Source organism: Clavelina lepadiformis, chromosome 1, assembly GCF_947623445.1.
Source record: "Clavelina lepadiformis chromosome 1, kaClaLepa1.1, whole genome shotgun sequence".
Taxonomy (NCBI): Eukaryota; Metazoa; Chordata; class Ascidiacea; order Aplousobranchia; family Clavelinidae; genus Clavelina; species Clavelina lepadiformis.
In genome coordinates, this window is record NC_135240.1 from 13291798 (window position 1) to 13317987 (window position 26190).

Sequence of the window (26190 nt, forward strand, 5' to 3'; positions counted from 1 at the left end):
GAAAATGTAAATCAAAAGCCAAATTCTTTGGTTTATTGGCAACATTATTAAATTAAAGGTTCAGGAGTAGTTCTTTAAGTTAAAACAAAACACAGAAGAGGTTGACAACTATCATCATTGTTGTTAAATCATTCAACAATAAACTTTATCAGATATTTGTGGTAATACAAAAGAAAGAGAAAAATATAGTAATTATTTTTAAGTTCAAGAATCAAGGGACACTTTCTTAGTGAAACATTAAGCAAAAGGATATTTGAGTACACACATACGTTGAATGATATATATGTGTCGTCAATGTCAACAGTTTTTCAATAACTGGCTTGGTTCACAGAAGACAAAAGCAACTAACTTTGTCAGGTTAGCCATGGCTGAGCAGACTGGCTAGCTGTAGTTGATTGATAAGAAACGGGAATGGATTGAACACCACAAACCAACAAAATATGCTAAAAGTTTAGTCGAATCTGTAGTGTGTTGTGCAGTTCTATGCAACTTATTCAAAACGAGACTGACTAACTATCACTGACAATCAACAGCCCTTAAAAGCCTATTCAAAGTTTGCATTTTTAATCACGAAGAATTAATGCAGTGCAGGTTGTTGTTTTAAGTATTTTAACACCTTCTTAAGTCTTTCTTGAAATTTATCATGCTGACTGCGAAAATGGATACAAATGTTACTTTCATACTTTAGTCGTGATGAGTTGCCGTGAATGACATTACAAGATCATTTGTATGGGTCACAGCATTCGCATTCCTTGTGCCAAATGAAATTTGACCTGGTCGCACGTTGCTCGGCCCTAATCAGACGGCTCTATTCAACAGCTTATTACTTTAATATCTTTATGCTTTGTATTCTTTGTTGTTGTTTGGACGACTTTCTTTTACGACAATATAATTTAGACAAAATGATATCTGAGTACAGCATATTCTATGTCACCCTATACTGATGTAGTGTGTTCCACTGTAATTTGCGAAGCGTTTGAAATGATTCCAGTACGGTTTTGAAGGCAATAAAATAATTTAATAAAGCACAAAGCAAATAGTGTAAATTTCTAAGCGGAAGGTTTTCGGTAAATTGTTTCGACATCGCAGCTATTTGCCTCTGATTATTATTTATCTATAGTATAGACTATAGAGGAAGCCAACTTTAATTACATACACGTCATGCAGAATCTGCGTATATATTTTAATTTAATTCAGAAAACGTAAAGCACAATATTCCGTTTCATTGGTCGATGGTTGTACTGAACCATGTCTTACAGCCCATACTTCATTACCATTTAATCGCACCACATGAGAACATACAGATTGTTAAAAACTAAAACATGCAGTTTGGTAAACAGTACACTTCAAAGATTTATAACTTTGAACCAGCAAATAAGAAAATAGCAGACGACATGTAAAATAAAATATATACACACACTTTACAGAGACGGAGTAATCAATGTAATTTAACGAAACTGAATAGAACTGACTCGAAGACCGACGCAATCTTTGCCAATTTCGGTGCAAGTTGTAACTCGGCAGATCTCACCTTTGTATGAAGGAAGGTAGCATGCGCCACTCAGCGGGCACTTCTCAACAGGCTTTCCCCTGCAAAACAAAGTCAGTGGTTTCGTGGGGTCATCAACAGAGGAAGGGGTTAGGGAAGCTTACTAACCTATAAACGGGCTGATACGAAGCGGCACAAATATCGAAGGGATTGTGAGCGTCGTAGAGGAGTTCTTGGGAATCCCTGGGATTTTTATCACAAGCAGCGATGATTTTCCTCGTCTGTGACGCCACGTCCGGTTTTGGACCAAGTTCTAAAAGTCGGCGTGCGAACCCCGCTGCTGTCTGCAATGATGAAAAATTTTTAAGTTAAAAATTACAATCATTCAAACAGCAGTTACTTCGAGCAAATATTAACATAAACAAGCTGCACTTGAATCGTATTTATTTCCTATGGTACAAACCTTGTAGTTCTTAATTTTAAAGAAAAGGTTCTGTGATGTTCGTAAGGCAAGCATAAGATGAATGGGTTGCCACTGACAATGCGTGAGATACGCAGCCATCTCGCAATGTCGCTTCTGGTTTGTTTTAGGAATAGATTTACGGTCTTGTTCCATTGACAAACCAACGATATATTCACGACAGATTGTAATCAGCTGTTGAGCCTAGAAAGTACAGTCAATTTGTTTAAAATGCCTAAAATCACAATCTAACGTTAATACTTTCACAAAGTTTCACCTCGCTTATTTCTTGTTTGTTGTCCACAACTAGTAACGGCACGGAGAGCAAAATATCTCGGAACTTAACAATTGCGTCATCAAATTTTCCTTGCGTTGTCAGTTTGTATGCATCCTAAGAAGAAAACGCACGGATTTATTAGACATACACCGAAAATCTATCACTTCCATATAACCATTTTGCTGAAATCCCTTTTATTGAACCGCCCACCTCATGTGCAATAGACATAACAACTTTACATACATCTAAACCACAGAAAACATTTCGGATGTACCTGTAGTCTTGCAGCTAAGGTTGCCAGGCTAAGACCAACAACAGGCAAGCCAGCTTTTGCACCCGCTTCTCTCCAGTTCCGATGTGGGAAGCCAAACATGGGCGGCAAAGCTGGAATTCCTGCATAAGCTGTCCGCGAGCGAGCAAACGTGTGCGCAAATAAAGTCTTATAGGATTCAAACTTGATCACTCCTACTTGGTCGTGAAGTAGCTGAAAGACATTTGTTAGGTGCAAATAAAATCTTTAGATATAAGATATGTAGTAACAGACAGAATATTTTCAGTCACTGTACTGCTGGAACTCAGATTTTTTTATGCTTACCCTAAATGCAGTATCATATGATCCAGCCAGTATATGATCAGCAGGCAGCTGTGAGTTATTACACCAGACTTGAGTCTGTGCAGTTCCTAAGAAATGTAATAAAATCAATGTATAAAAGTATAATGTATTGTAGTTAAGATAGCAAGATTTGTAATGCAAAAAAAATTATCATTAACTTTCATAGTAGAATGTGGTTTTTTACCCTTTGTGGGAGCAACAAAGTAACCTTCTCCTTCTCCACTAACATCTACTGTAACATCAAGATCAGGAGGAAGTTCAAGATCATCATCATCAACATCCCATCCTCCACCTTCAGTTTCTCCCTCCTCAGCATCTGCAAATTCATCATCCTCAACAACGGCGCCATCTTCATCCAAAACAATCTCCACATCATCTCCCCAGCCTCCTGCATCAACATCAAGATCAACATCAGCTGCTAACCCGCCTCCAGCACCACCTTTCCTAGATTCCTGGAAAAATCCTAAGAGAAAAAAGACACGAAGTGAACGTTAAGTTAAACACTGCTTACAATTTACTTTATTCATAAAACCGATTTCATTTTTCAAATTTTTATTCACAGTAATTATTAACTGTAATTGTAGTACCTTTGCTCACGGTCAGAAGAGGCCAATTTTCTTCAAACTGTGTGATAGGAGGAGGGGGCTGCAGGAGAGTGGCATCTTCCTGAACCTTCGGAGAATTTTCTTCCTGAAGTTGTTCTGCCTCCTCTGTCAGTCCATGTGTGGCAGCAGTGAGAAAAGCAAGAGATTTTTGGCCACAGTTCTTTAAAACTTTCACCCTCTCTGAAACATCTCCCAAGTATAGTGCTGCCTGATAGTGACCAGAAGTGTCTTTGCGGATCTCAGCTAAATAGCAAACAAATAGTCTTTACATAATGCTTAATAGTTTCCTAAAATGCTTTAAACAACAGACCCGGCTTTCAAAAGTGAAGTTGCCAAGTTACCAATTTTCATCATTTTCCTCAATTTTTCAAGGTTGCCGGTGAGGAGATAGAGAAATGACAATTTGTCAAAATTTTTCGTTCTCTGGTATGCCATCTCAACAACCTGGTGGTTTCCACTTGCCAGTGCTACCTCTCCCAGAGCTTCCCAGCATTGCTTGTCATCTAATGCTTTAGCCGCTGCCAGTGCCACCTACGCCAAAAGGTATTACAAATTTCTTACAAGATGTTCGTAACTAAACAAACTAATATCAACAAATTACAAATACATACAAAAATGATAATTGAGACTTTAGCATGACAATATACGGCAAACAGTACCTCGATGTCGCCACATTCTAGTGCCAAAGTGAATCTGGTTTTGTCATCTTTCACAAAGTGCAATGCAACTTCAGGATAACCTTTTTGCTGCAAGTAAGCAATGATGGACTGGCCAACCAGCTTAGTGTTGCGCACCATATGCAGGACTTCATCATACTTCCTGTTCACCAGTGCCATCTGTTGAAATGACACAATATTGTTTGTCAAAAATATTAAAAATCAATAGTACGGTAATACTGGAATAGACATAACACAATACATAAGCATTGCAATGTAAAAGATAGATATAAAAAGCAATGACCTAATAAGAATATTACTGCAACATTACGACCATCTAAGGCAATTGTCTGGGAATTATTGGAATAGTGTTCACCTTAAATTTGAACTCAGTAGGATCAATTGCAAGCACACGGGGTCTTGTTTCTCTATCCAAGCAATACACACTAGTCCCACGTACTCGTGTTATGTAGATTGGAAGATCAAGGGTTCGAATGATTCCATGGTCACTTCAAAAAAATTATCATCTTGTAAACTCAAACATCTCAACTTTATAAGAAAATATTTCATGTACCGGTATATCATGTTCAGTAACCAAAACGAAAGGCGTTAAAAGAAATACCTTACCCATTTGTTAGGGAGTACTTGATATGGTTGGAGGTGGTGTAGATAAACACACCACTCTCTTCCCATGCACCAGATTTAACGCGAACATTTTCATGGACAGTTGCCAGCTGTTCAAGCTTGCGGTTGCAAATTGCAATATTGTGCTTCGCCAACAAAGCAACATGGGACATGTCATTTGACCAAACCACATATTTGACCTTCTGTATCTTCACAGTTGCCAGAGACCTGTTTACCAAACAAAAGTGCATAAGTGTAAAATAAAAATGTAAAACCTGATCAATTTGTATAAAAAAGCACTTAGATAATTTAAACAGGATTAAAGAATCCTGTTTTAAATATCTCGCGTTTAAAAATCTTCTTAAATCAAGCAAAATCATTTACAATTCTCTTCATGTGTATTTTGAGGTAAGCACTAACCTTTTCTGCTGCACATCATACAATGTGACTCCAGCAGAAGTTCTGAGTAGGAGGGAACCTGCACCCGCAAAGAAAATCTCATCCACAGCTGGTACCTGAATCTTCTTGGTTACTTCATTCTTAATGTTCTTTATCACAATGGTGTGTGTACGATCAAGAATAGCAAAGCGATTTCGAGCAACCCAGACTGCAGTCAGACCTGATGCTCTTTTACCTTCTGGTGCTAAAGAACGAAACGAATTTGTAAAATGAGATATTTCAAAGGTAAAAAAAAGTTAGGCTCCTAGATCCATCTAATACTGATGCTTGTATGTTACATTTTTTACACATTTATTGCAACATATTTAGAAAGTCTCTTGACTGATAACTTCATTTCAAAACAATTGTAGTAAATAACTTACCATCGGGGTTAGAAGAATCTGTTGTTTTCGGGACCTGATAGAGATCATAATGTGAGTTCTCTATGTTCGATGCTCTTGATGTCACTAACACAGCATTTTCAGATGGATTATAAGATAAAGAAAATATGCTAGCTTTTGAAGCACTGAAAAAATAAAGATAAAATAAAACAAGTGGATTGCAGCTCAAACACAATTATGTACCATAACAAAGTTAAACTAAAATTAAAAGATTCTTTTTCGACTGCATATGCCAAATCAAATCAATCATTTGAGTTGACCATCATATCAACATTTTATTGAATTAATTACCTTCTTAACTGCATTGCTGGTACATCTTTGCTAGTTGTGAAATCCAGCTTGCGGAGATACTTGTCCTTGACATAATACAAAAAGTTGGCATTGGTAGCAAACGCAGGCCTTTCCCTCTCCAGCTTAAACACTACCATGCCATTATCATGACCAGCAGCAAACAAATTCAGGGATGGGTGGCATGCCAAAATCCAAAATCTGCAAAATTGTATGCAAATGAAAAATAGTTTTAAACAAGATTATTTAGACAAATGATAGAAGTACACAATTGCATTTAAAACGGACATAGAAATACACTAGTACTGGCTTTGAACATGCAATAATTGTGCATTACCTATCATGATCACGTCTGAAGGACTGAACACCAGTTCGTTTTCCCATATCCCACACTCTGATAGATTTGTCCTCTGAAGTACTGATTATCAACTCTTGGCGTGGATGGAAGGCACAGGAAGAAACATTGTTATAATGCCCTCTGCACGAGTCCACTTCCCATGCCTTGGATTCATTCATTCTCCACATCTTGATGAGTCTGTCATCAGCTGCTGTTACAACTAGCGGCATGGTAGGGTGAAAACAAGCCCAGTTAACGCCGCGATCATGGCCCTGCAGGAATAAAATGTAAGTAGACACATGATCGGAATTCAATGTTGAAAATTCACATTAAAAGTGTTTTTTAGCCAAAAAGGATAGCATACATCTGAAGTTTCGTTACTTTATTGAGAATATTATGCAGCAAACCTTTGCATAATATTTAACAATCATGTAAAGATTTATGTCTTCACCTCTAATACATGTTTGACGATAACATCAGTGCCACCAAACAATTCTATTGATGCTGGACTTCCAACAGGATTTCTTGGGTGGTCATCACCACTTGAGCCAGGAGACAAATTCTTTTTACGCAGTCCTTAAAACAGTAAAATGGGTAAGAAATTTGGTTAAACTTAACCAGTAATTACAACAAAAATTATAAAGTATGAAAATGTTACATGGAGCCCAAACAACTCCTATATGTGAATGAGTTTATTGTAAACTATTAACCTGATATGTCCCAAACTCGAGCGGTTTGATCAAGCGATGCAGAAACAACTAAATCTTCAGATGGGTGAAATTGGGCTGACATGACGTAATGGTTGTGGCCAGTGAGGACAGCAACACATGTACGAGACTGCCAATTCCACACACGAATTGTCTGAGCAACAAATAAAACTAAACAAATGGGAAGTTATTTTTAGTATATAACATGTTTAGTCAATATCACACAATTTTCCAATGTTACCCAAACATGTAGATTTAACAAATAACTTTTTAATTTCTACAGTTTAGAATCTAGAATAGATAATATTCAATACCTGGTCATCTGATGCACTCAATATCCAAGGATACTCATGATGAAATACTGCAGTTCTAATGTAATCAAGATGCCCCAAAAGGGTAAAAAGACATCTCCGTAACTTGTAATTCCAAATCTAAAATTTCCAATCCAAAAATAACATTTTTTACCTGTTTTTGTCATAATTATAATATATCCAAAATTCCTGTGTCAGGTTAAGGAAATTCAGAAATATTTCTAGACAAAAATGATTTTAAAGCTACGAAGATATATTTACTCCAACCTTTATCTTATAGTCATCTCCACCAGAAACAAACAACGGTTGTTGGTTGTGAAAGCAAACTCCTCGAACTGGGCCTTAATAAAAAATGAGCTATTTCAGAATACATATCTTAGCAATTAAAGAAAACAATATTCTGATACTTGTCTATTGGAAATAAATTCACAAAGCCACAGTGCCACTTGCGACTTCATATATATCCTAGTATGAGATGAGAATCGGCTGATTACGGTATTGTGGTTTTCACTTTAAATGGATAAACACTACACATTGAATAGTGAAATATATAGTTGCTGTGACAGCATTCAATGCATTTATCCTTTTAGAAGGTCTATATCTCACTCATTTTACCACCATCTTATTGTAAAAGTCAAAGAAAAAATATAAATAAACGTTACCATCATGCTCTTCAAACTTGTCAATCATAGTACACATTCGATAATCCCACAACTGTATGCAGCCATTGTGAAGGGAAGCCAAAACCCAAGGACGCTTGGGGTGAAATGAAATACCTGAAATTGTGTAAAATACAAAAATGCTTTAAAAGCAAATAAAAAGCTTTCCAGGCAGCTGTTAGGGCAAGGTATGCCTATAAATTATTATAGAATACTAGTAGTTTACCTTTAACGCGTGCAGATTTAGTTTCAAATCGCGTCAACATTCTTGAACTTTCAAAGGTTTGGGTCTATTTAAAGAAACCAACTACCAGCAGTAAGCATACGTTACAGCAAAAACAAAGCAGATTTTTTTGTAAAGAAAAATAGAGTTAGATACTAAGCATACAGCAGTGACCAGTACAATTGTGGAAAGTTACAGAATCTCCAACCGTGGATGACCAGTAGAGTAGTAGACTCTTTCTACAATTTATTTTTATCGCTTGTTTCCCGTCGTGTGACTTTGTGCGATATTTAATCTGCTAATCAACCACTTTAATTCATTTTGGTTTTAACAAAGAACAAATGTTGATTGAAACATGTCAGCTTTTATTTAATAAAATCTTTTACACTCTACTTACGCGGCTCTCATTGCATCCACTTAGGATGTATTATGTAGCTCAACCATACCAAAGTTAATCTTCTTTCGCTTTGCTAAATTGCATGAGATTAAAGTTGATCAATATTTTTGAGAAATTTTTAACCTTGATTTGGCAAAACAAGGAAATTGTTAAAATTATTTTAAAACAAATAAATAACTAAACGGGTAAAACTTTCAATAGTAAAGATATTTTTACATTTATCATAAATAGATAAAATCAAGGAGTAACCGTCTGTTTCGTCATGTAATCTAACTTGGTCATATTCGTTACGTCATTGTTGACACGTTCCGTGTTTCTCGTTCCGAAATGTCACAAACCGACGCAAAAATATTTTCTATAATAAATCTCCAGCTAACACTGAGGGATCAATTTAAAATAACTTTCCTGGTTAATATTACAATCAATTTACGTATTGTAGACCTTTTTTTTAGGTATGTCGCGTCACTTTTTAATGAACTATTAAAGATTTTGTCTACAAACATCCACGTATACTAGTGGTACCTTGCATTAGGGGCTTTACCGTCTACGTGGGCAAATTTTAAAGGATTTTGAGAACTGTATAGGGCGGGTGTACTGCACTTAGGTTCAATAGATTGCAAAAAGTGTCACATCTTTGAATCATTTTGGAAAAAAAACTCTACTGTAATCATGGTAAGTTGGACGATTTTAATAGGTACGGTATCAAGCCTACTTGGCCAACATTAAAAACTAGTTTGGGTAACTTGGACAGTTTTTTGTTCCATTTTAGCAGCGTCTAGCCTACCGTCAACCGGGGTTACTATGATAAGATTCAGGACATTTCTTTGCCTCCTCTCTCACATGTTGCTCAAAAAGGGTTTGTTTCTTGATTGAGTAACACTTTGGTCCTAAGCTTCTCAAAAAAATAGAAAAAATTCATTTTTATGTTTTCACACTTTTTTTATTCAACTTTAAAAAATTATCGTAGTAGCCCCTGGGTTGGGGCTACTACGATAATACATTGTAAATACCTAAAATGTTCATTGTAGCCCTCCCTTGGGGCTTTTCTAATAGTTTTTTGCATTAAACAAAACATCACAGCAATAAAAAACATAAGTGTCAAAAAAAATTGTTAAGCACAGCTGCAATAATCGGAGGCACTCAATCCATCATTGTCGCTGAGGCAGATTTTGGAGTTTGGAACGATTCTCTTTCCTCCATTCTGCTAAAATTCGACGCCACATTCGTTTACCTGGCCCAAAGACACTGACGTCCAATGGTTGAAGGAGATGCGTCGCATTCGGAAGCAGGCTAACAAACTTAATGTCATTTTCCTCACAAGCCTTCAAGACTTTTTCACTAAAATGAGAGGCCAAGTTGTCACCCAGCATAATCTTGGTACCTGGAGTGTCCTTGACAGCTTCCAGAAACAAACCAAAAAACCATTTTTCAAACAAAGAAGCGTCAAACCAACCACTCACGGAATGGTCGTATAAAGCATTTTGGGGTCCATTTCGAGTCCACTCTGCATAAAGATTCTTTGACTTATAAACAGTCATTGGTGGCAAAAACTGCCCTGCACCATTTCCGCAAAACATTACGCTTATAGCCTGTTTGGACGAGGCTATTTTCCTTTCTACACGTCTCAGTCCGCCATAGTAGTATTACCATAGTTATTACCATAGTAGCCCCCAAAATCAAAGTAGCCCCGGTTGACGGTATTTCACCGGCTGCCGGTTACCGAATTTGGAAAAAGCTAGTTCGGTAAACGGCTAGCCAGTTGCGCAATGGGTATTCTCCTACTTCAACAAACGGCGGCCGGTGAAGTAGACACTTATCTTACCGGCCGCTGTTTACCGAAGTAGGAAAATACAAATACGGTAAACGGCAATAGACTGATAGTCTTGATACGGTAGACTCTATCCGAGTTGTCATTGCCATTTTTTAGGTGGCAAGATTTTATCAGTCCCTTATAATTAAAAATTGAAATTGTCGACCCACTTTGATTCTTTTTTATATTACAAACGTTTTGGGCATTGGATTGTAAAGATCCGCTCATGTGAGATGCATATGAATTCCTTTACACGATTAAAGAAGTTTTGAATTTTTTTAGTTGCAATCCTTTGCACTGGACTTGTTCGTTATGCCATCTAGATACGTGGTCAGGGAAGCATGCGCTGTAAAATGCGTAAGAGTTGGAGTGTTGATCTGTGGCGCATTACAGAGGCTAATTTTGTTTTGCATGTCAAGCAAATTTTAAAACAATCAACTAGAAGTAAATACAAACCGAATTATTACATTTAAACGCGCCGCAGATACCACACAAACTCTTACACATTTTATATTGCATGCTTCCCTAACCACGTAATGTGACTTTGTATCGAACCAGTCCAGTGTGTAGGGTTCAAACGATTGTAAAATAAGAACTGAGCAACATATTTTCAGAAATTTTTTTATCGCATAAAAGAATTTGTATGCAACTCACCTGAATGAAATCTAGATAATCCAATGTCCAGAATGCTTGCAATATAAAAAGAATCAAAGTCGGTTGAGTAATAGGTGATTGAAAAAATCTTGCCAGACGGTAACGCGAAAAGGGTCTAATCGGCTAGTCTTCCAGTCTGTGATCTTCTAAGCTCAGTCATAGTCTGCAGTTATCAACTTATTTTTGCCTTACTAAAACAGACACAGCAATTGGTCTATTGCTCAGCCTATTTTTAACAATGTTGAATGCAAATTTTTGAAGATACTCATATTTGAACAATATCTACTTGTCCAGCTATCATTGTTTAGCACAGGGGTGGGCAAACTACGGGCCGTATGTGGCCCGCCGGCACTTGCAGAAAATCCTACTCATCACTTATTGTTTTAATTAAACAGGTTACATGACAAAATATTATTCCCTTTACGAGTGTGTTTTTCTCTTCACTTTCAGTGCGTAAACACACACCCGTCAGCAGTCGCGCATGTATTGCAACATGCTCTCAGCAACTAGCCGTACACTTCTCACGTATTGTTTGATCATAAAATACAAAAACGGTAGCGGCTACCGTAGGCCTTTGTGATGATGATTGCATAGCTTTAAACGTAACTGAGTGTGAAATACAAAAATTGCGTTTAATATGAATATGCATTTATTTACACACCCGGTAAATTTTCCTACTTTGTAATGAGAGTGTGCGGCCCCCCGGCTGCAACATTTTTTCAGATGTGGCCCTCAGTACAAAAAGTTTGCCCACCCCTGGTTTAGCATAAAGGCATAGGCATTAGAAATATGTATACATTTCACTCATTTTCATGCCAGTTTTATCTACATCCTGCTTCCGACCTGAAACTATAAAAGTGCTACAAAACAACCCCAAACCTGATGCTTTCTGATTGATCTAAATTTTTTTCAAAGGGCTATTCTAAGAATAACAAAATCAAAGAAATCTAAGTTTTGACCCATAAATCTCCTTAAATGCACCCTCCAAATATTCCTAAAAATTAAAAAGAACAAAAATCAAGTGTGACCTGAAATGCCTATGTTACAAACAGAATTTAAAATTAATTTGGCCAGCCAGTGTTTTGCAATTTTCCAAAAAAAAATTAAATTTTACAGCTTTCGAATCTGTTTTGTATATTATACCAAGGTCTATGTAATACAAGTGTTATAGAAAACTTAGTGCAAATACGCCGTGTCATTTTGGCCAATCATTAGTCGCAAAGATGAGAATGCGATGAAAGAACACGTAAAAATGCCTATGGCACCAGAAAAGTACAAATTTGCAGGAAGAAATAGAACGCCCGTTATTTATCATTATGCTAATTTACAGTACATCAATGTTTTGATAGTTTTATTTTTGTTGAATACATACCAAATAAATCTTTTGAAGCAATGATAATTTTTTAATGTTGTAACTTTTTTAGGATGCTGTTCTGGACTTTTCAACAATGAGCCGATATGCTTCACCAGTTAACCCTGCAATATATCCACATTTGACTTTAGTCTTGCTTGGCATTGGGATATTTTTCACCGCTTGGTTTTTTGTTTATGAGGTCAGTAGTAATCTCTTTTTCATCATAGAGTTAAGTACCTTTGTACCTGCATGTTTAACTCTTGTTTTTTTAGGTTACTTCAACCAAATACACACGAGACTTCTATAAGGAATTTTTCATGGCTTTGGTGGGATCGTTTTTTAATGGATTTGGAATTCTTTTTTTGTTGCTTTGGGTCGGAATATATGTATAGCATTGGGCAACTTCTGGTTTCAAGATTTTTAGTAGGCATATATGCTTTTCTTGCAGAAAAGAACTGGACTCATTATATCATTCTAAATTTTTTTTAATTCTTTGTTTTGGTTTGTTGCCCGTAAAAACATGAGCAACATTTCATGAATTTAAAATTGGAGCATGTATTACAACCGTGATTTGAGTAAATCTGGGTGGTGGAATTGCTCACCAATATTATACAACTTTATCATTGAAGCAGCTGCCAAAGTGATGGTATTTGATGAGTGAATAAATGTTTTCCATGAGTGAAACTGGAAGTTTTAGTCAGTGTAAGCTTAAACCTTCCATCATGATGCCTCGTAAAAAATGACAAGATAACAGTATTTATTGAAAGTAAAAACACCCAAAAGTTGAAAATAAAACAACAATGTTAAATCTGCTAAGTATTTCATTTAAAGTTTTTCCACTGTACTTTTAACATTTAAACAAATGGCAGTGACATATTGATAGTAGCACACTGCACAACTAATCAAATAAAACTCTGAAGCATGTTAGATGAACAACTACGAGAAATCATCATAAACAAAGTTTGGATTTCGGTAAATTAATATTCCCTAGCACTACAATACTAGATTATGTGATGTTAACTTAGTAATTCAACATCAGCAAAAACAAAAAGAAAAGTGCAGCACGCCTGTCCTTTGTACAGAGATTTGATAAAATAGATTTCTTTTTCTTCTAAAGTATGTCAGCAAGAGTGGAAATACTGCGTGGCTACTGTCAACTTGTAAAACTTTGTTGAGATACTACAAGGAGAAAAAAGCCTTGGATGGTACATTACCTTCCTGGCTGAAAGCAACATGCAAGGATTGCTATGAGCTGTTTCTCATGGTTCATAAGCATTTTCACATGAGTATGGTGTCAAATTTCGGCCCCTTTCTAATATAAACATCTCCAAAAACTTGGCTTTGCACCAAATGGGTAGCTTCTTGTTTAGCTAATACCAGAAGTGAGTAGAATTTTGATACTGCTTGTTTTCGTGTTGTGCCACCGGTCATTTGGAAGAACGAAACCTCCTGTTCGTGTTTGAATGATCGCTGTAGTGCAGAAAATTATTTGATGTGTAATAATGAGTAATAGATTTCAACACATGAAAAGCAGTTTAAACTACAAACTTAATATGTAGGAGCATTTTGCTATATATATACCATTTGCTTACCTGCAATGAATGTAGAAGATGCTGCGTTCGTTTGTTCCACCTCAGATCATCAACATCATCGGCAAATGACTCACCTTCTACAAATTGAGTTTATTAGTTATAAGTTATTTTAAAGTAACCACTACCCAAATTTTGTAGTTTATAATTACCGGGACTTGCAGGCATTGGCAAATCACTGATCTCAGGCTCTGCTAGACTTGGTAAGCCTGGATCAGGCACTTCAAGGCCGGACAGCATTGAATCTGCAGGAAGAGGTGTTGGCTGTGGGCTCTGACCACGTCGTTCATCAAAACTCGATGCAACACTTTGCGGTCCAATGCTGTATGGCTCATAATCATCATCAGAATTGAAAGCAGCCTACAAATTATGGTTGGCCAATACAGTAGTAGTAACTGTATGTAACTTAATGATCAATGCACTGCACACAGATACATGTACAACATTACAAACAAAATGATCACTTACAGGATTTATTTGATTCATTGATGGATCCTTATTCTGAAGTAAGATGCTATGTGGCTGATCATCAATAACTTCCGGTGCAATATGCATGTTATTCACCAACTCATCTCGTTTTAGTTGTAATGAAGATTCATCCTATAACAAACAATACACATTCACAATTGATAAACTTGATTGTAGTTGGCAATATATAATCGCCACTGATGTTATATCTCAATCGTATGCAGTATTATAGGCAAGTTGGATACTACCACTGGAAATATTGGACTTGCCTGTATTGTGGTGTTATCTCCAAACTGTTCATGTAGCTGAGTCCCAGTTACATCCAGAAGGTCATCTGGAATAGTTGTGTGTAAGTTTATGCTGAAAATCTGAAAAACAATGCATCGGTTAAGACAAGGAGAGAGAAATAGCATAGCGGTGGATATCATAAGGCATTACCTTACACGACCTTGTAATAATTAAACAGCACCCACCTTGTTCACGTCATCTCCAGCTGTCTTTGAGGGAAGTGCAAACAGTTTATCAACTCCCCCCATTTCCTTCCACTGCATCAGACGTTTTGTTGGGGGAGCCATGTCCAGAGTTGTAATGATATCATTGAAATCTTTTAATTGTTCTCTCATTGTCTGTCCATCAAGCTCCATAACATGATCAACGATTAGCTTTCGCTTACGTCTCATGCGAATGTCTCGAACCCCTGTAGAATTAATGTTGGAAATTAATGTTTGCTACCATATCAACAGCAAAACCAAGCCAGTGATAAATTGGGTATTTCCAAAAGTACCTGTGACATCCAATGGTTCAAGGGCAAATGCTTCCTCTTCATTCGCGACAAGAGTAGTTTGGTCCTTATTCATGGTCTCTTCCTCAACGGCTTTATCAGCAGGTGGCCCCATTTCAGGCGTTTGGTGTATACCCAGGAGAGTAGTGTCAACCGTACTTTCGTGTGGTGGCTATATAAAAAATGTAATTAATTGTAAACAAACACGTTAACAACAATACTGTATATTTAAAAAATAGAGGAAGACAATGCTTTTAAAATAATGTCTTCAAGCAGTGTTACTATCCACAACATATTTGCGTACTGGTGGTGGAAGCATAGTTTCAACATTTTGGGGTTGCAGTTCTGTCTCTGTTTGCTGAGCTTGCAGAAGTGGAGCTGGGGACATGATTTGGTTATCCATGGCACTTTCACCTGTTTCCATTGCTGTTTGAGTAACCATAAATCAATAGTTATAAGTTGATCAGGTTCACTAATCGTTAGTAATTACACCCATTTCAAGAAGGGGTTCAAGTTATTAACATAAAAAAGAACATTGGAACAACATTGCTTATGAAACTTACTAAAAGCAAATTGTTTAATGCAGCAGGCTACATACCAATATCTTCAGTAACTTTTCGTTGTGGGACTTCTCCAAGAAAACCTCCATCTGGTTCTTCACCAAACAACCCTGGACCTTGCATGAAACTTCCCCCTTACGACAAAGAAATAATATTAATATTTAAAGGGATTGAGCAAGTTTGTTTAGTCAAAATTTACCTAAGATGCCTTCATCTCCTAGATCAGGTCCAAAGCCATCTTTTATTGCATTGGAATCCATACCAAAGCCAAGCCCTTTGTCATTTTCTTTGCAACAAAAAAAAAAAACATCAACAATTATAATTTGTAACTTGTGAAATACTGGCTTTTAGAAAAAATAGTACTTGGGTGCTTTCCTGTGAGTAAAAGCAGGCTATTTAACGTGCAAAAAAGCAATATTGATACCATCAGAAAACTAATGTACACTTACTGCCATCATCATCTTTATAAAACATATTTTGCAAATCTCCAGCGGAATACTGATCCTCGACCTCCTTTCCGAATTCCATCATATCACCTGGTTAAATGCATTAAAAAGTATGTAACGATACATTATGAATCTATATGGTCTTGCACAACATTCAATTCATTAACCATATATAACAATACCTCCAAATCCTTCATCAAGTCTTAAGGTTGTTGGCACTTCTTCTGGCATCGTAATTTCATCGATCCTGGATTGATTCAATGTCAAATGGCGACCCATGTCAAAATCACTGAAAAGGCGATAATAGTTGCTTTACTTGCATTTACAACATGCACTAGTTAGTTGTCTGAGTTTGATATACAGCTTGGAGTAATTTGAAAAATACACATCTCTATCATTGACACAACATAGCGAAATCATGAAATGTTCACAAACTTTGCCATCACGACTTTTATAATATTAGACATAAAGATAAGCTGAAGGAAATGTTGTTTCTGAAAGAAAATCCATAACAAGACAGGTTAAAAGAAGCAAAGTTTTAAGTCAGACTGCAAGTTGTCCAGAACCAGCAGCTATAAATACGCACAAGAATTATAACCATACTCTATTGTTTATCACATGGGTTAACAAGAAAAGTGTTTGAGCTTTTGACAGTTGGGCTCAATTGAATTGTAAGCAACATTTTCGCTTACAGGCCACCCATAATTGAAAACCCACGAATATGTTCGGTATGCCTTTGGGGATGTGACTGAAAATACTTGTAATCTCATACTATGCTATGTGTATTTGCTCACAAATCTATCGAAGGTAACTGGGAACTGGAATATCCTCTCTCTTTTGATCTGTTTTGTGCTATAGTGGACCTTTGAGTTTGACCCTAGAGGTGAGGGAAGATTAACAGTATGTTGTTCTGTTGGGGCATCTCAACACTTATAACTTAGCACACCAGGTAGGTAAGGTATATGCCAAATGTCTTGAAAAACGATGCTATGAAATAGTTTGAGTCACAGACACTTTGCATGGCTCTTGTTTGAGAAGTCTTGAGAACACAGAAAAGATGTGTAAGCCATTGACTGATTGCAAGCTTCATTGACAAGGGCATGATTGAGTTCTCACATCTCATGACTCAGTTCTCACCTATGGCCATAGGTCTTCGATAATGACTGAAAAAGTGCACTCACAGGTGTGTAAGTAGAAATCATGGTCCAAGGCTAAAATCAAATGCATAAAACTGAACTTGATGATTATCTAAGGTTGAGCCCCCATATCTTATTTTGAAATTGATAGGCCCAAACAGTGATAGTGGTGTAATTTCACCAAAATGCTTCAGGAAAGAACTGTAAAACAAGGCGTGCTTTCCATACCAACCAGAAAAAGATCAAAGAGTCGACCAAGAACCAGGTGATACAATAACATCACTGACCTAAAATGGTCAGTTGGTCAACCTGGGTATCCTTTCATAAAAAATTAACTATAAATTAATTTGATAATTAATTACATTCAAGCCAGGCTCCATATAGTCATTTATGCTATTATCAAAGAGAAAAGTTGAACTTGATAAAACTTGCCAGTTTTTATGCATGAAAAAACACAAGCACCGGTACACTATCTTTCCAAAAAAGTCATATTAAATCCGTGAAACAGAGACACAAGAAAACAGCTAAGTTCCTGATTGAACTATTATTATGAACAATGAATATGGTGATAAAAGTTCAGACAAATTTTGTTGTAGCTGTTGCTTTCGATTTATATTCGATTTGATGTACATTGGCAAACATTATATAACCAATAATTTGCAAGATTCTTGAACCCTTCCTTTTAAAATTTCAAGATACACCCATCGATGCAAAAATATTACAATACCATACCTAATATCAGGCAGTGGTGCATCAAAATTATGGAATTCTTCCACCAAATAGATTTGATTGTGTTGAGCTTCTCGATTTTCTTCGGGTAAATCAACAACACCTGGTCTGTGTACAAGACAGTCAACGATATTTTATTAATGAGAATCAAAACGTCTGGCAAATAGGTGATACGAATAACCGATTTCGTCTGTATTACAAAAGAAAAGTTGGTATAATGTACAGTCATTTGTTTTGTCATTACCTAAATGCCATTTTGATTTTTACAAATGCTTCATTGCAATCAGCAAGCAAATACTTTGCTTTTCTATTGTAAATTCGCACAACACCAAGAAGTAAATGTCCAGATGTCCGTAAAGCCATTTTGACCTAATAATATGAAGAAAATTATTTCGATGCTGTAGGATGAAAAATTCATTTAACAAATATATTACAATCAGGAACCAACAAAATGTATATGCTAATGGTGGCAGGCAATGGTAACCATTCAGGTGAAAGACAATGTCCTCTCAATACTTTGACATGCCTTGATTCTCAATGCAGTTTTGTATGTTTTGATAAATTTTTTGTGGTTTGGCACATCTGTGAGACTATGCTATTTTGTTTTTAATGCAAGTTTTTTTGTTCTATTATTCTCCCACATTGCTGTTCCCTCCTTTCTCATGTTTTCCTTAATTAACAATTTTAGTGTACGTTGTCGCCTTTTGAAACTGTACAATTGCAGAAAACAGCATTTGCACTGTGACATATTTACCATAGCAAACTGTTTCAGTTGACATAAAACCAGCTAATAAATACAAAAAATTTTGCGGTTAGTATGCACTTACCTGTTACTCTTTTTACATAGTAATTGAATCTGTACTAGCTTTAGCCACATACTTGAAGTTGTAACAATTACTTCACTAATCACATGTGGTGCATAAGTTCACATGGCATCATAGCTGTTCATAGTTTAGACATTCCCAACTTTCAATCGACCCGAGAACATTACCATCAAGAATTTTCTACATCCGCCACTGTCTACAGTACACATTACTTTGGCCTAACTAAAGAATTTCTATCTAAAAAGCATTTATCTTCATTGCATGGACCCTGTCTGAACATAATATCAACTTACTCCCCAGACGTGACAGACTGACGGACGAGTTACTGGATGGGTGACAGGATTTTTTTCACTCGCCTCTACTTAACCATAAAAAATGTTGACTCACTTTGATTCTTTTTTAAATTGCAAGCGTTTTAGGTATCAAGAGCATAACAATTCCACCCAGGTAAATAACAAGAATTTCTTTAATTTCCTAGTTTTTAATTTACAGCGATTTAAATCCTACGAACTGGACTTGTTTGATATGATATCTAGATATGTGGTTAGCAAAGCATGCGACACAAAATGCATAAGAGTTTGCGTGTTTTCTATGGCACATGTATATAGCTAAAGTAATTCAGTTTATATTTGTTGCTAGCCTATTTTTTAACCTTTGCTTGAAATGAAAGAAAAAATTACATGTGTAACGATCCGCAAATAACACGCAAACGTTTACACATTTTACATCACATGCTATGCTGACCATGTAACGTGACCTCTTGTCGAACAAAATCAATGCGTAGAATTCGAGCACTGTAAAATAAAAACTGGGTAACTTTTTTAGATAGTGTTTTCAAATTCATATGCTATCCACCTGTGCGAAATATTTGCAAGCTGATGCCCAGAATACTTGGAATTTAAACAGAATGAAAATGGGTCGATAATTTCCAGATTGTAAGTATAAGCGATCAAAAAAATCTAGCCACCTAAAAAAATTGTGACCACAACTCGGAAATGGTCTATTGCCTCGTGGACAACAAGAAATTATATCCCACAACAAAAAGAATTAGACTACTCACTTGGCTTATCGGAAGATGTAAAACTTATTATAATAGGAGCTTGAAATATTCAAAACAAGTTTTAAGTTAAAATCATAGTAAATTGTATAATATGATTTAAAAGTAGTGATTCTACTCAAAAGAATTCAAGTTAAACAAAACAAGGTATATAGGCTATTTGTTAACCTCGGAGAAAAAACAAGCACTTGCTTCTTCACATTTTGACTTACCTGTGGACTGATAATGGTCTCAACACTGTCTTCAAGATTAGTTTCAAAGACATGAGCTTTTGTTAACTTTTTATCCCAATGTGCAGCAAGCCATATCCTTGCAAGAGGACCTCGCTTACTCAGTACAAAGTGAGCATAAAACATGTTCCCTCCGAGTACTAATATCGAAACCAAAGAAAACTGTAGAAATAAATCAGTATAAAAGTGTATTAACTGGTAAAGGCGAGTTAGGCTATGTTAACTCAATTACAAGTGCGATTTATTCAAGAAGTCACATACTGGAAAAGCTTTGTTAACAACCTTAGGCTATATAAGGCCTTATAGGCCATGGTTATAGTGCTCACTACGCAAAATGCACAGTACAGTAGCCTAACTTATCGGGTACCGTACCACAACTGTAAATTTCGCCAACCGGCACTAGGTGCTCTGTATCACTGACGAATAATTATTAACGATACACTACGAAAGCAATCGAGCTTGTAAAACTAACCAGAGCTATAAGGTACAGCCTAGAGCCCTAGATAATTCCGGTAGCGCGTAGCGGTGGCTAGCCTAGACCCCAATAAGCTTAATCAATAACAACCTTTTTCTTGCGTTCACTCAAAGTCAAAATGAAACAAAATATTTCTATATATTTTTGGAAAACTTTTTTCGAGCATACCATGAACCAATATGAAAATAAAAACTGCTTTTTCCCGCCCTTGTATAAAACAAATAAACAACAAATAAAAGTAACCACAGGATTTAAAACTGGTGATGAACTAAAGTTACGAATACGACTTACACGCAAAAGAACAATGGAACCAAGACAGTAGAAAAAACCTGATTAATAAAATAAATTGTTTTCCAGTTTCTTTGCTGTACCGCTCGTCCTAGAAATCCCTTTTATCTGGTTTGTTTCATTTTTGTGAAAAAAATTTGTTTTTGGATTGTCCATGTCATGCCTGATTGTTCACTCTTTTCTTATTTTAATACCGAAGTTGAAGGGAATGTAGAGGCGTGATTTCCTAATGATATTATTATACTTTTTATTTGATTCATACTGTCTATCTTCTAGTGCAGTTGTGGGCTTCAATCTTGTGCTCTCTCTTGGCCACAGAAATGGAATTCCGGTCTCTAGTATAGAGTTTCTTTTGTGCGGTTTTCCACAACCATCCATTTGTTGTGCACTTAAGGTATTAAAGTCATTTTAATAAAACCATGTCACTTTATATATTTATTTCGGCTGGTAATATCTGTGTTTTTAATGTTAGGGAACATGTCCTCTACATCTTCCAAAAGTGTAGTTGTTTCATTGTTTGTGTTATTTCCGCCTTAAATTAGTTAAAGTTAGGAATCATTTTGTGGGTTTGGGGGCCATGCTAACCTACCATCTTATAGCACAATTCCATCATTGCTACCGTGCATGTTTTAAACCCTTGGACTTTGCCACTTTTCCTGCTCATTAATTGTTCATGAGCATGTGTTTTATTGTGCTATAACTACAACAGTTAACATCCTAACTGTCGCTCCGCACCATTAATGGTGAAAAACAAAGAAAAAATACATTACAAATGCTCAGTTTGGTGAGCACTGGTTCATTAGATCAGCACATATCATATTCTTCTGGTAAGGTAATCGCAACGGTCAGGTTATGCTGTACCATGTTGCCAAATTTGTGTTGGCATTCATGAAGCATAAAATAAAATTAAGCATATACATTTTCAAAAGTGCCCATATTGCCCAAACAACACTAAATTAATAGAAAATATTAAATAACTAATCTTCTGTTTAGCTTTAGCACACACAAACATTCCCAGGTTATGAAATTGCTCAACCGGGTCATCAGAAAAAAGTCTTGTTAGTTCTAGGATGTATCATGCCAAATTATATCTCATCAAGACTGGCACTTGATTAACTGAGGATGCGTTTTATCAAGAACAGAAAAATGTCTTTACTAGTATAAGTTTAAGCCAACTGGACTCCATCAATAAATGACTTCCACTAATTTTTAAATTACAGGATTTTTTTCTCTATTGGGTTTAAACTTGAACTTTTGAAAGGAGACAAATTATTTTGGCCAAATCACGCTTTCCAGTATCATAAGCGTTAAATTGTATTCACAGTTTTAAACAGTACCTTCAAAAATTTGGACTGTCAGTCTAGCAATACATGTATATCTGGAGTCCCTAAGCACATTTTAAATTTTGTGGTTTCAAAGCACAAAACTATATATTTACAAATAGTTTAAACATGCTAAATAATCCAAAGATCGAAACATATATAATCTAAATCTGTTTATCCACTTACTTAGTTATTTGTTTTTATAATTATAAAAATATATTGACTTTCACTAAATATTTGAAAACAATTCTATCTTCTTTGGATATTGATTTTATTACCAATGACAATTTAACTCAATATACATTAAACTAGCAGATTAATTTCATGGATAAATGCAAATTGTTACACCCACTACAGTGGGTATATTTAAATATGCAGTTTACCTGGTGATGTCAACAGCAGTGCTTAATTATATAGTCAACATTGCTATTGAGTTCGTAGCAGAACTACAAACCCCAAATTTAATTATGACTGCTATTACTGGCAATCGGTAAAATTACAGCTGAATATAATCTTAATTGTGCGTGCGAAAGTTAATGATCACAGGCATGAATAAAACATTTTGTTGAAAATAGTTAGGTTAATTGAATTAGTCCAGTTTTCTGTTGATTGTTATTCCCATCTCATCTTCAAGTATCAATTCCACTCTGGCTCTTTCTAGTTTGTCAAGCTGGTCACCAGGATTGCTATTATCTATGTATGGTGGGACTAAAGCTTCAAACCTGAGAGCTAACATATAAAATAAACAGTAAAAAAACATGTTCATAGAAAAAGTACTAAATATATATTACGTATCGGTAATAAAAAATGAAACTTTGTAGCATGAAATGAAATTTTCCATGGCAATTAAGGACAGTATTAAGTTAAAAGCACATATTACAAATCATTTCAATTTTTATGTATGCTAATTGTACCATGTATTACTTACTTGGCGCTTGCTACATGGGTTTCAAATTGTTAGGCTATACTGTTTTATTTAAATATACTGATACCTTTTAATGAAGTTGGTTGGCAGGCAATAAGATGCTTTATTTCATGTGCTCTCATAGCTTGGTACTGCAATCGCATAACACGAATTCGATTTCGTGCTTCAGCAGCTCTAACAATTTTGCAACATTAGTGTTCCAAGACTATGTGCATATAGCCTACTTACTAATTAAACTCAGTATAATGTATACAGCCCAAGTAACCAAATTTTACTTTAATTGCCCAATAAGCTTGCTATGTTTCTGCTTTTCCAGTTCTTCTTCTGAACTTCTATGTGGTTTTTGCAATTTCACTTGCAGCCGAGCATCTTTTACACGCTTTTGAGCTATGTCTCTTATTTCTTGTTGCTCCTTTGTTGGCTCTTCATATGCCATATATCTATAACATATTCAGTATAAAACATTTCAAATGCAAATTTACCAATTATCTTTTTATTTAGCATATACCTTGCACGTTCTTGTGGAGCCATTTTTTTTAATTCAGCTGGTGATTTTTTCTTCCGGGTTTTGTTTTTTCCACCCTTATTTGGATCACCCTCTGTACCCCCCATAGCTCAGCCACTCAAAGAAATCATGCACATACAACTATTTAAAATATAATAAGCCAATTTTCCTAGTGTATTGTCAATTTAAATCAACCACTCCCAAAGTTTAAATATAATTAATTTAATTATCGCCCAGAATTCATGATTTTATTTTTGATAAATGCCTGCTTTTAATAGTTTTTAAATCTAGCTATTTTTCACTTGCAAATTTACTTTAAATGAAAATTTCAAACAAGTTTCAAGATTATGCCGTACTTGATATTTTTTGTTTTAACACATTTTGGAATTACGCTGTGGTTGCCTTTCATGAATTAGAAATTGGTGTGGTATAAAAAATGCTATGTAAATGTTAAACATTTAATACACCATTGCAACTTTTCTTGGTTAGACTGGTGGATGAATGAGCAATCATCGTGGTCAGCAATTGTTCTTTTGGTTAAAATCTTAAAGATGTATCTGAGAAAATGTTATGATGCTCATATCGCACTAAAATATTTCATATTTTCATTTACCAAGCTTGCCTTTACTCGTGAACGGCATTTACCACATTAAAAATAATGGTGGCAGAAGACTTTCATATATCGTTTTGGAGTAAATTGTGCAGCAAATGTACCACTGCAAAAAAGGGTGACCAGCACCGAGGTAGGTTTTAGTGAAATTAGTTATTTCATTGGTGCCCATATAACAAAAGTAAATAATAACAAATAGTTAACCGGTCAATTTCAGCTTGTTGATATTATAACAGAATGCGATTAAGCGACAAAGCCCAGAAGGCTAAAAATGTGCAAAGTTTTAATAGTGCGGTAATCATGAAAAATAAGCTTATCCAACAAACCCAGAAAGCACATACGTCAAAACTAAATAAATAAAAACAAAAACACTAAAAGTACACAGGACTATCAATATTTGTGCCAAAAACATACAGGACATGCTTGTAGGATTGGCTGACATGTATATGGATGGTTAAATGCAACACCATACTAGAGATCAAATTTTTCATTTCTATGACAAGGGTTAAGGCAGGGGTGGCCAGACCTGCTTCATGCTCGAGCCGCATATAACAAATTCCAGTTTTAAAAGAGCCACAACACAAACACAATAAAAAACACGAATTTATTCACTCACAAAGAAGTGTAGCTATTGATTAACATTAGTGCTGTGTGGCGATACTATGAGTCTCCAACTGGGCTTCACCAACTCTTTTTGCAATTATTATTATAACCGTAACCAAGACTTAAAACTAGGTCAGCCCTGACGTACAGCTTCAATCTGACAGTTTACTTAACTACAGTGTACAAGTTAGCACACTTCTGTACAATAATGTACTTTTTGGAATGTAATTTGATTATTACTAACAATGGGTCCATTGTTACTACTTGTGATAGAACGCATTGTTTCATAATCTGATCAAACAACTCGTCTAGACCGGGAAAATGCTAATTCATTAAAGAGCCGCAGTTTGGCCACCCCTGGGTTAAGGCATAATATCAAGACTTCAGTTGCACAAAAGCATGCCAATAAACGAAATACTTTAAAATCGCATTCCGAAAAATGCATTACATATGTCATCAATCATCATATACACATGAAATTTGGAGATAGGGCTGAGTTATGCACAGCAGTCTGCCACTTTGAGGCTTTGATTGGACTTTGCAGGATAACTTTTGCACACATGCATTTACAAACATAATAGTTGCTTCTTCATATGGTTTGAACGCTGGCCTTACAAAATATACGGTTCATGTTCCGTGTTTAATACCCAGTGGCGCTATACTTTGTAATGAAATGATTGTTTATCATTCCTTATCCTGCAAGGGCGACCATTTCAATTACAATTTTGTCTGTTGAATTGTTGTCCTCGAAGTGAATGAGTCTCAAGGTCGTTGTCTGCTTTTCTTAATCTTAGAATTAATTGTACACCTCGACAACTATATATTCTGATTATATTAAAGCTTCATTGAACGAATAAATCAAGATAGAACATTGTGACAGCAACAGCATAAAGACATGTTGCGGCGTTGAACATAAGACTGATAAGTGATGACTCGTAATGCACGCACAGTAACAGGGAAGCAATCGATTATGTCACGCAGTGTTATGCTTCACTGATTCAATAGATGAGAATTCTATGTCGTACACAATTTTATATTACATTAATTGATATATTTATCACAACTTATATAGTAATGCTTTGGGGCAGGGCATTGTAGACATTTGCTCCTGTTCAGTGGGCCGGATGGACAGTTCTAAATTCAGGTAATATGACAAAAAATGTTAAACAATCGGTACTTACAAAAAGGCTAGCTCGGTAACAAGGCCTAAAGCAATGAGGGATCATCGCGGGGTTTAATTTGTGCTAAGACTTTCCTCAGTCCCAGGATAATGATACCATAATAAAATCACTACCAAAAGACAATTGGCAGACAGGTATGTGTATTTGCATAAATAAAC

General features: G+C 35.8%; 3 protein-coding genes across 3 annotated transcripts; all 3 read right to left on the reverse strand.

Moving 5' to 3' along the window:
* Positions 1 to 1166: 1166 nt before the first annotated feature.
* Positions 1167 to 8250, reverse strand: LOC143452089 (coatomer subunit alpha-like). The gene is made up of 22 exons (XM_076952930.1): positions 8092 to 8250; positions 7869 to 7982; positions 7474 to 7547; positions 7210 to 7326; positions 6899 to 7049; positions 6640 to 6764; positions 6189 to 6460; positions 5855 to 6052; positions 5546 to 5688; positions 5145 to 5367; positions 4728 to 4952; positions 4477 to 4609; positions 4104 to 4280; positions 3786 to 3975; positions 3427 to 3687; positions 3024 to 3302; positions 2822 to 2907; positions 2501 to 2710; positions 2227 to 2340; positions 1953 to 2153; positions 1658 to 1833; positions 1167 to 1590 (listed from the first exon to the last, which is right to left on the reverse strand). The coding sequence occupies exons 1-22, from the start codon at positions 8129 to 8131 to the stop codon at positions 1449 to 1451; spliced, it is 3651 nt and encodes a 1216-aa protein (XP_076809045.1). The 5' UTR covers positions 8132 to 8250; the 3' UTR covers positions 1167 to 1448.
* Positions 8251 to 13402: 5152 nt separating this feature from the next.
* On the reverse strand, positions 13403 to 20285 carry LOC143452159 (double-strand-break repair protein rad21 homolog). Its single transcript, XM_076953025.1, has 15 exons — positions 20106 to 20285; positions 18257 to 18381; positions 18016 to 18120; positions 16330 to 16436; positions 16151 to 16237; positions 15901 to 15987; positions 15740 to 15835; positions 15446 to 15567; positions 15145 to 15313; positions 14834 to 15057; positions 14630 to 14728; positions 14361 to 14492; positions 14045 to 14252; positions 13896 to 13972; positions 13403 to 13773 (listed from the first exon to the last, which is right to left on the reverse strand). The coding sequence occupies exons 1-15, from the start codon at positions 20247 to 20249 to the stop codon at positions 13582 to 13584; spliced, it is 1974 nt and encodes a 657-aa protein (XP_076809140.1). The 5' UTR covers positions 20250 to 20285; the 3' UTR covers positions 13403 to 13581.
* Positions 20286 to 22462: 2177 nt separating this feature from the next.
* LOC143452230 (protein LKAAEAR1-like) lies at positions 22463 to 23901 on the reverse strand. Its single transcript, XM_076953119.1, has 4 exons — positions 23642 to 23901; positions 23409 to 23573; positions 23201 to 23307; positions 22463 to 22937 (listed from the first exon to the last, which is right to left on the reverse strand). The coding sequence occupies exons 1-4, from the start codon at positions 23743 to 23745 to the stop codon at positions 22798 to 22800; spliced, it is 516 nt and encodes a 171-aa protein (XP_076809234.1). The 5' UTR covers positions 23746 to 23901; the 3' UTR covers positions 22463 to 22797.
* Positions 23902 to 26190: the final 2289 nt, after the last annotated feature.

What these genes read in the sequence shown, in the direction of transcription:
- LOC143452089 (XM_076952930.1), bottom strand. Translation starts at nt 8,131, where the DNA reads ATGTTGACGCGATTTGAAACTAAATCTGCACGCGTTAAAG. An exon ending in TGAGTGCATCAGATGACCAG is followed by an intron (nt 7,050 to 7,209) that starts GTATTGAATATT and finishes TTTGTTGCTCAG; the next exon opens with ACAATTCGTGTGTGGAATTG. An exon ending in CTACTGAGTTCAAATTTAAG is followed by an intron (nt 4,281 to 4,476) that starts GTGAACACTATT and finishes TCATTTCAACAG; the next exon opens with ATGGCACTGGTGAACAGGAA.
- LOC143452159 (XM_076953025.1), bottom strand. Translation starts at nt 20,249, where the DNA reads ATGTTTTATGCTCACTTTGTACTGAGTAAGCGAGGTCCTCTTGCAAGG. An exon ending in GCACCACTGCCTGATATTAG is followed by an intron (nt 16,437 to 18,015) that starts GTATGGTATTGT and finishes TCGCCTTTTCAG; the next exon opens with TGATTTTGACATGGGTCGCC. An exon ending in TGAACCATTGGATGTCACAG is followed by an intron (nt 15,058 to 15,144) that starts GTACTTTTGGAA and finishes TTAATTCTACAG; the next exon opens with GGGTTCGAGACATTCGCATG.
- LOC143452230 (XM_076953119.1), bottom strand. Translation starts at nt 23,745, where the DNA reads ATGGGGGGTACAGAGGGTGATCCAAATAAGGGTGGAAAAAACAAAACC. An exon ending in GCTCCACAAGAACGTGCAAG is followed by an intron (nt 23,574 to 23,641) that starts GTATATGCTAAA and finishes AATATGTTATAG; the next exon opens with ATATATGGCATATGAAGAGC. An exon ending in AAGCTTATTGGGCAATTAAA is followed by an intron (nt 23,308 to 23,408) that starts GTAAAATTTGGT and finishes CAAAATTGTTAG; the next exon opens with AGCTGCTGAAGCACGAAATC.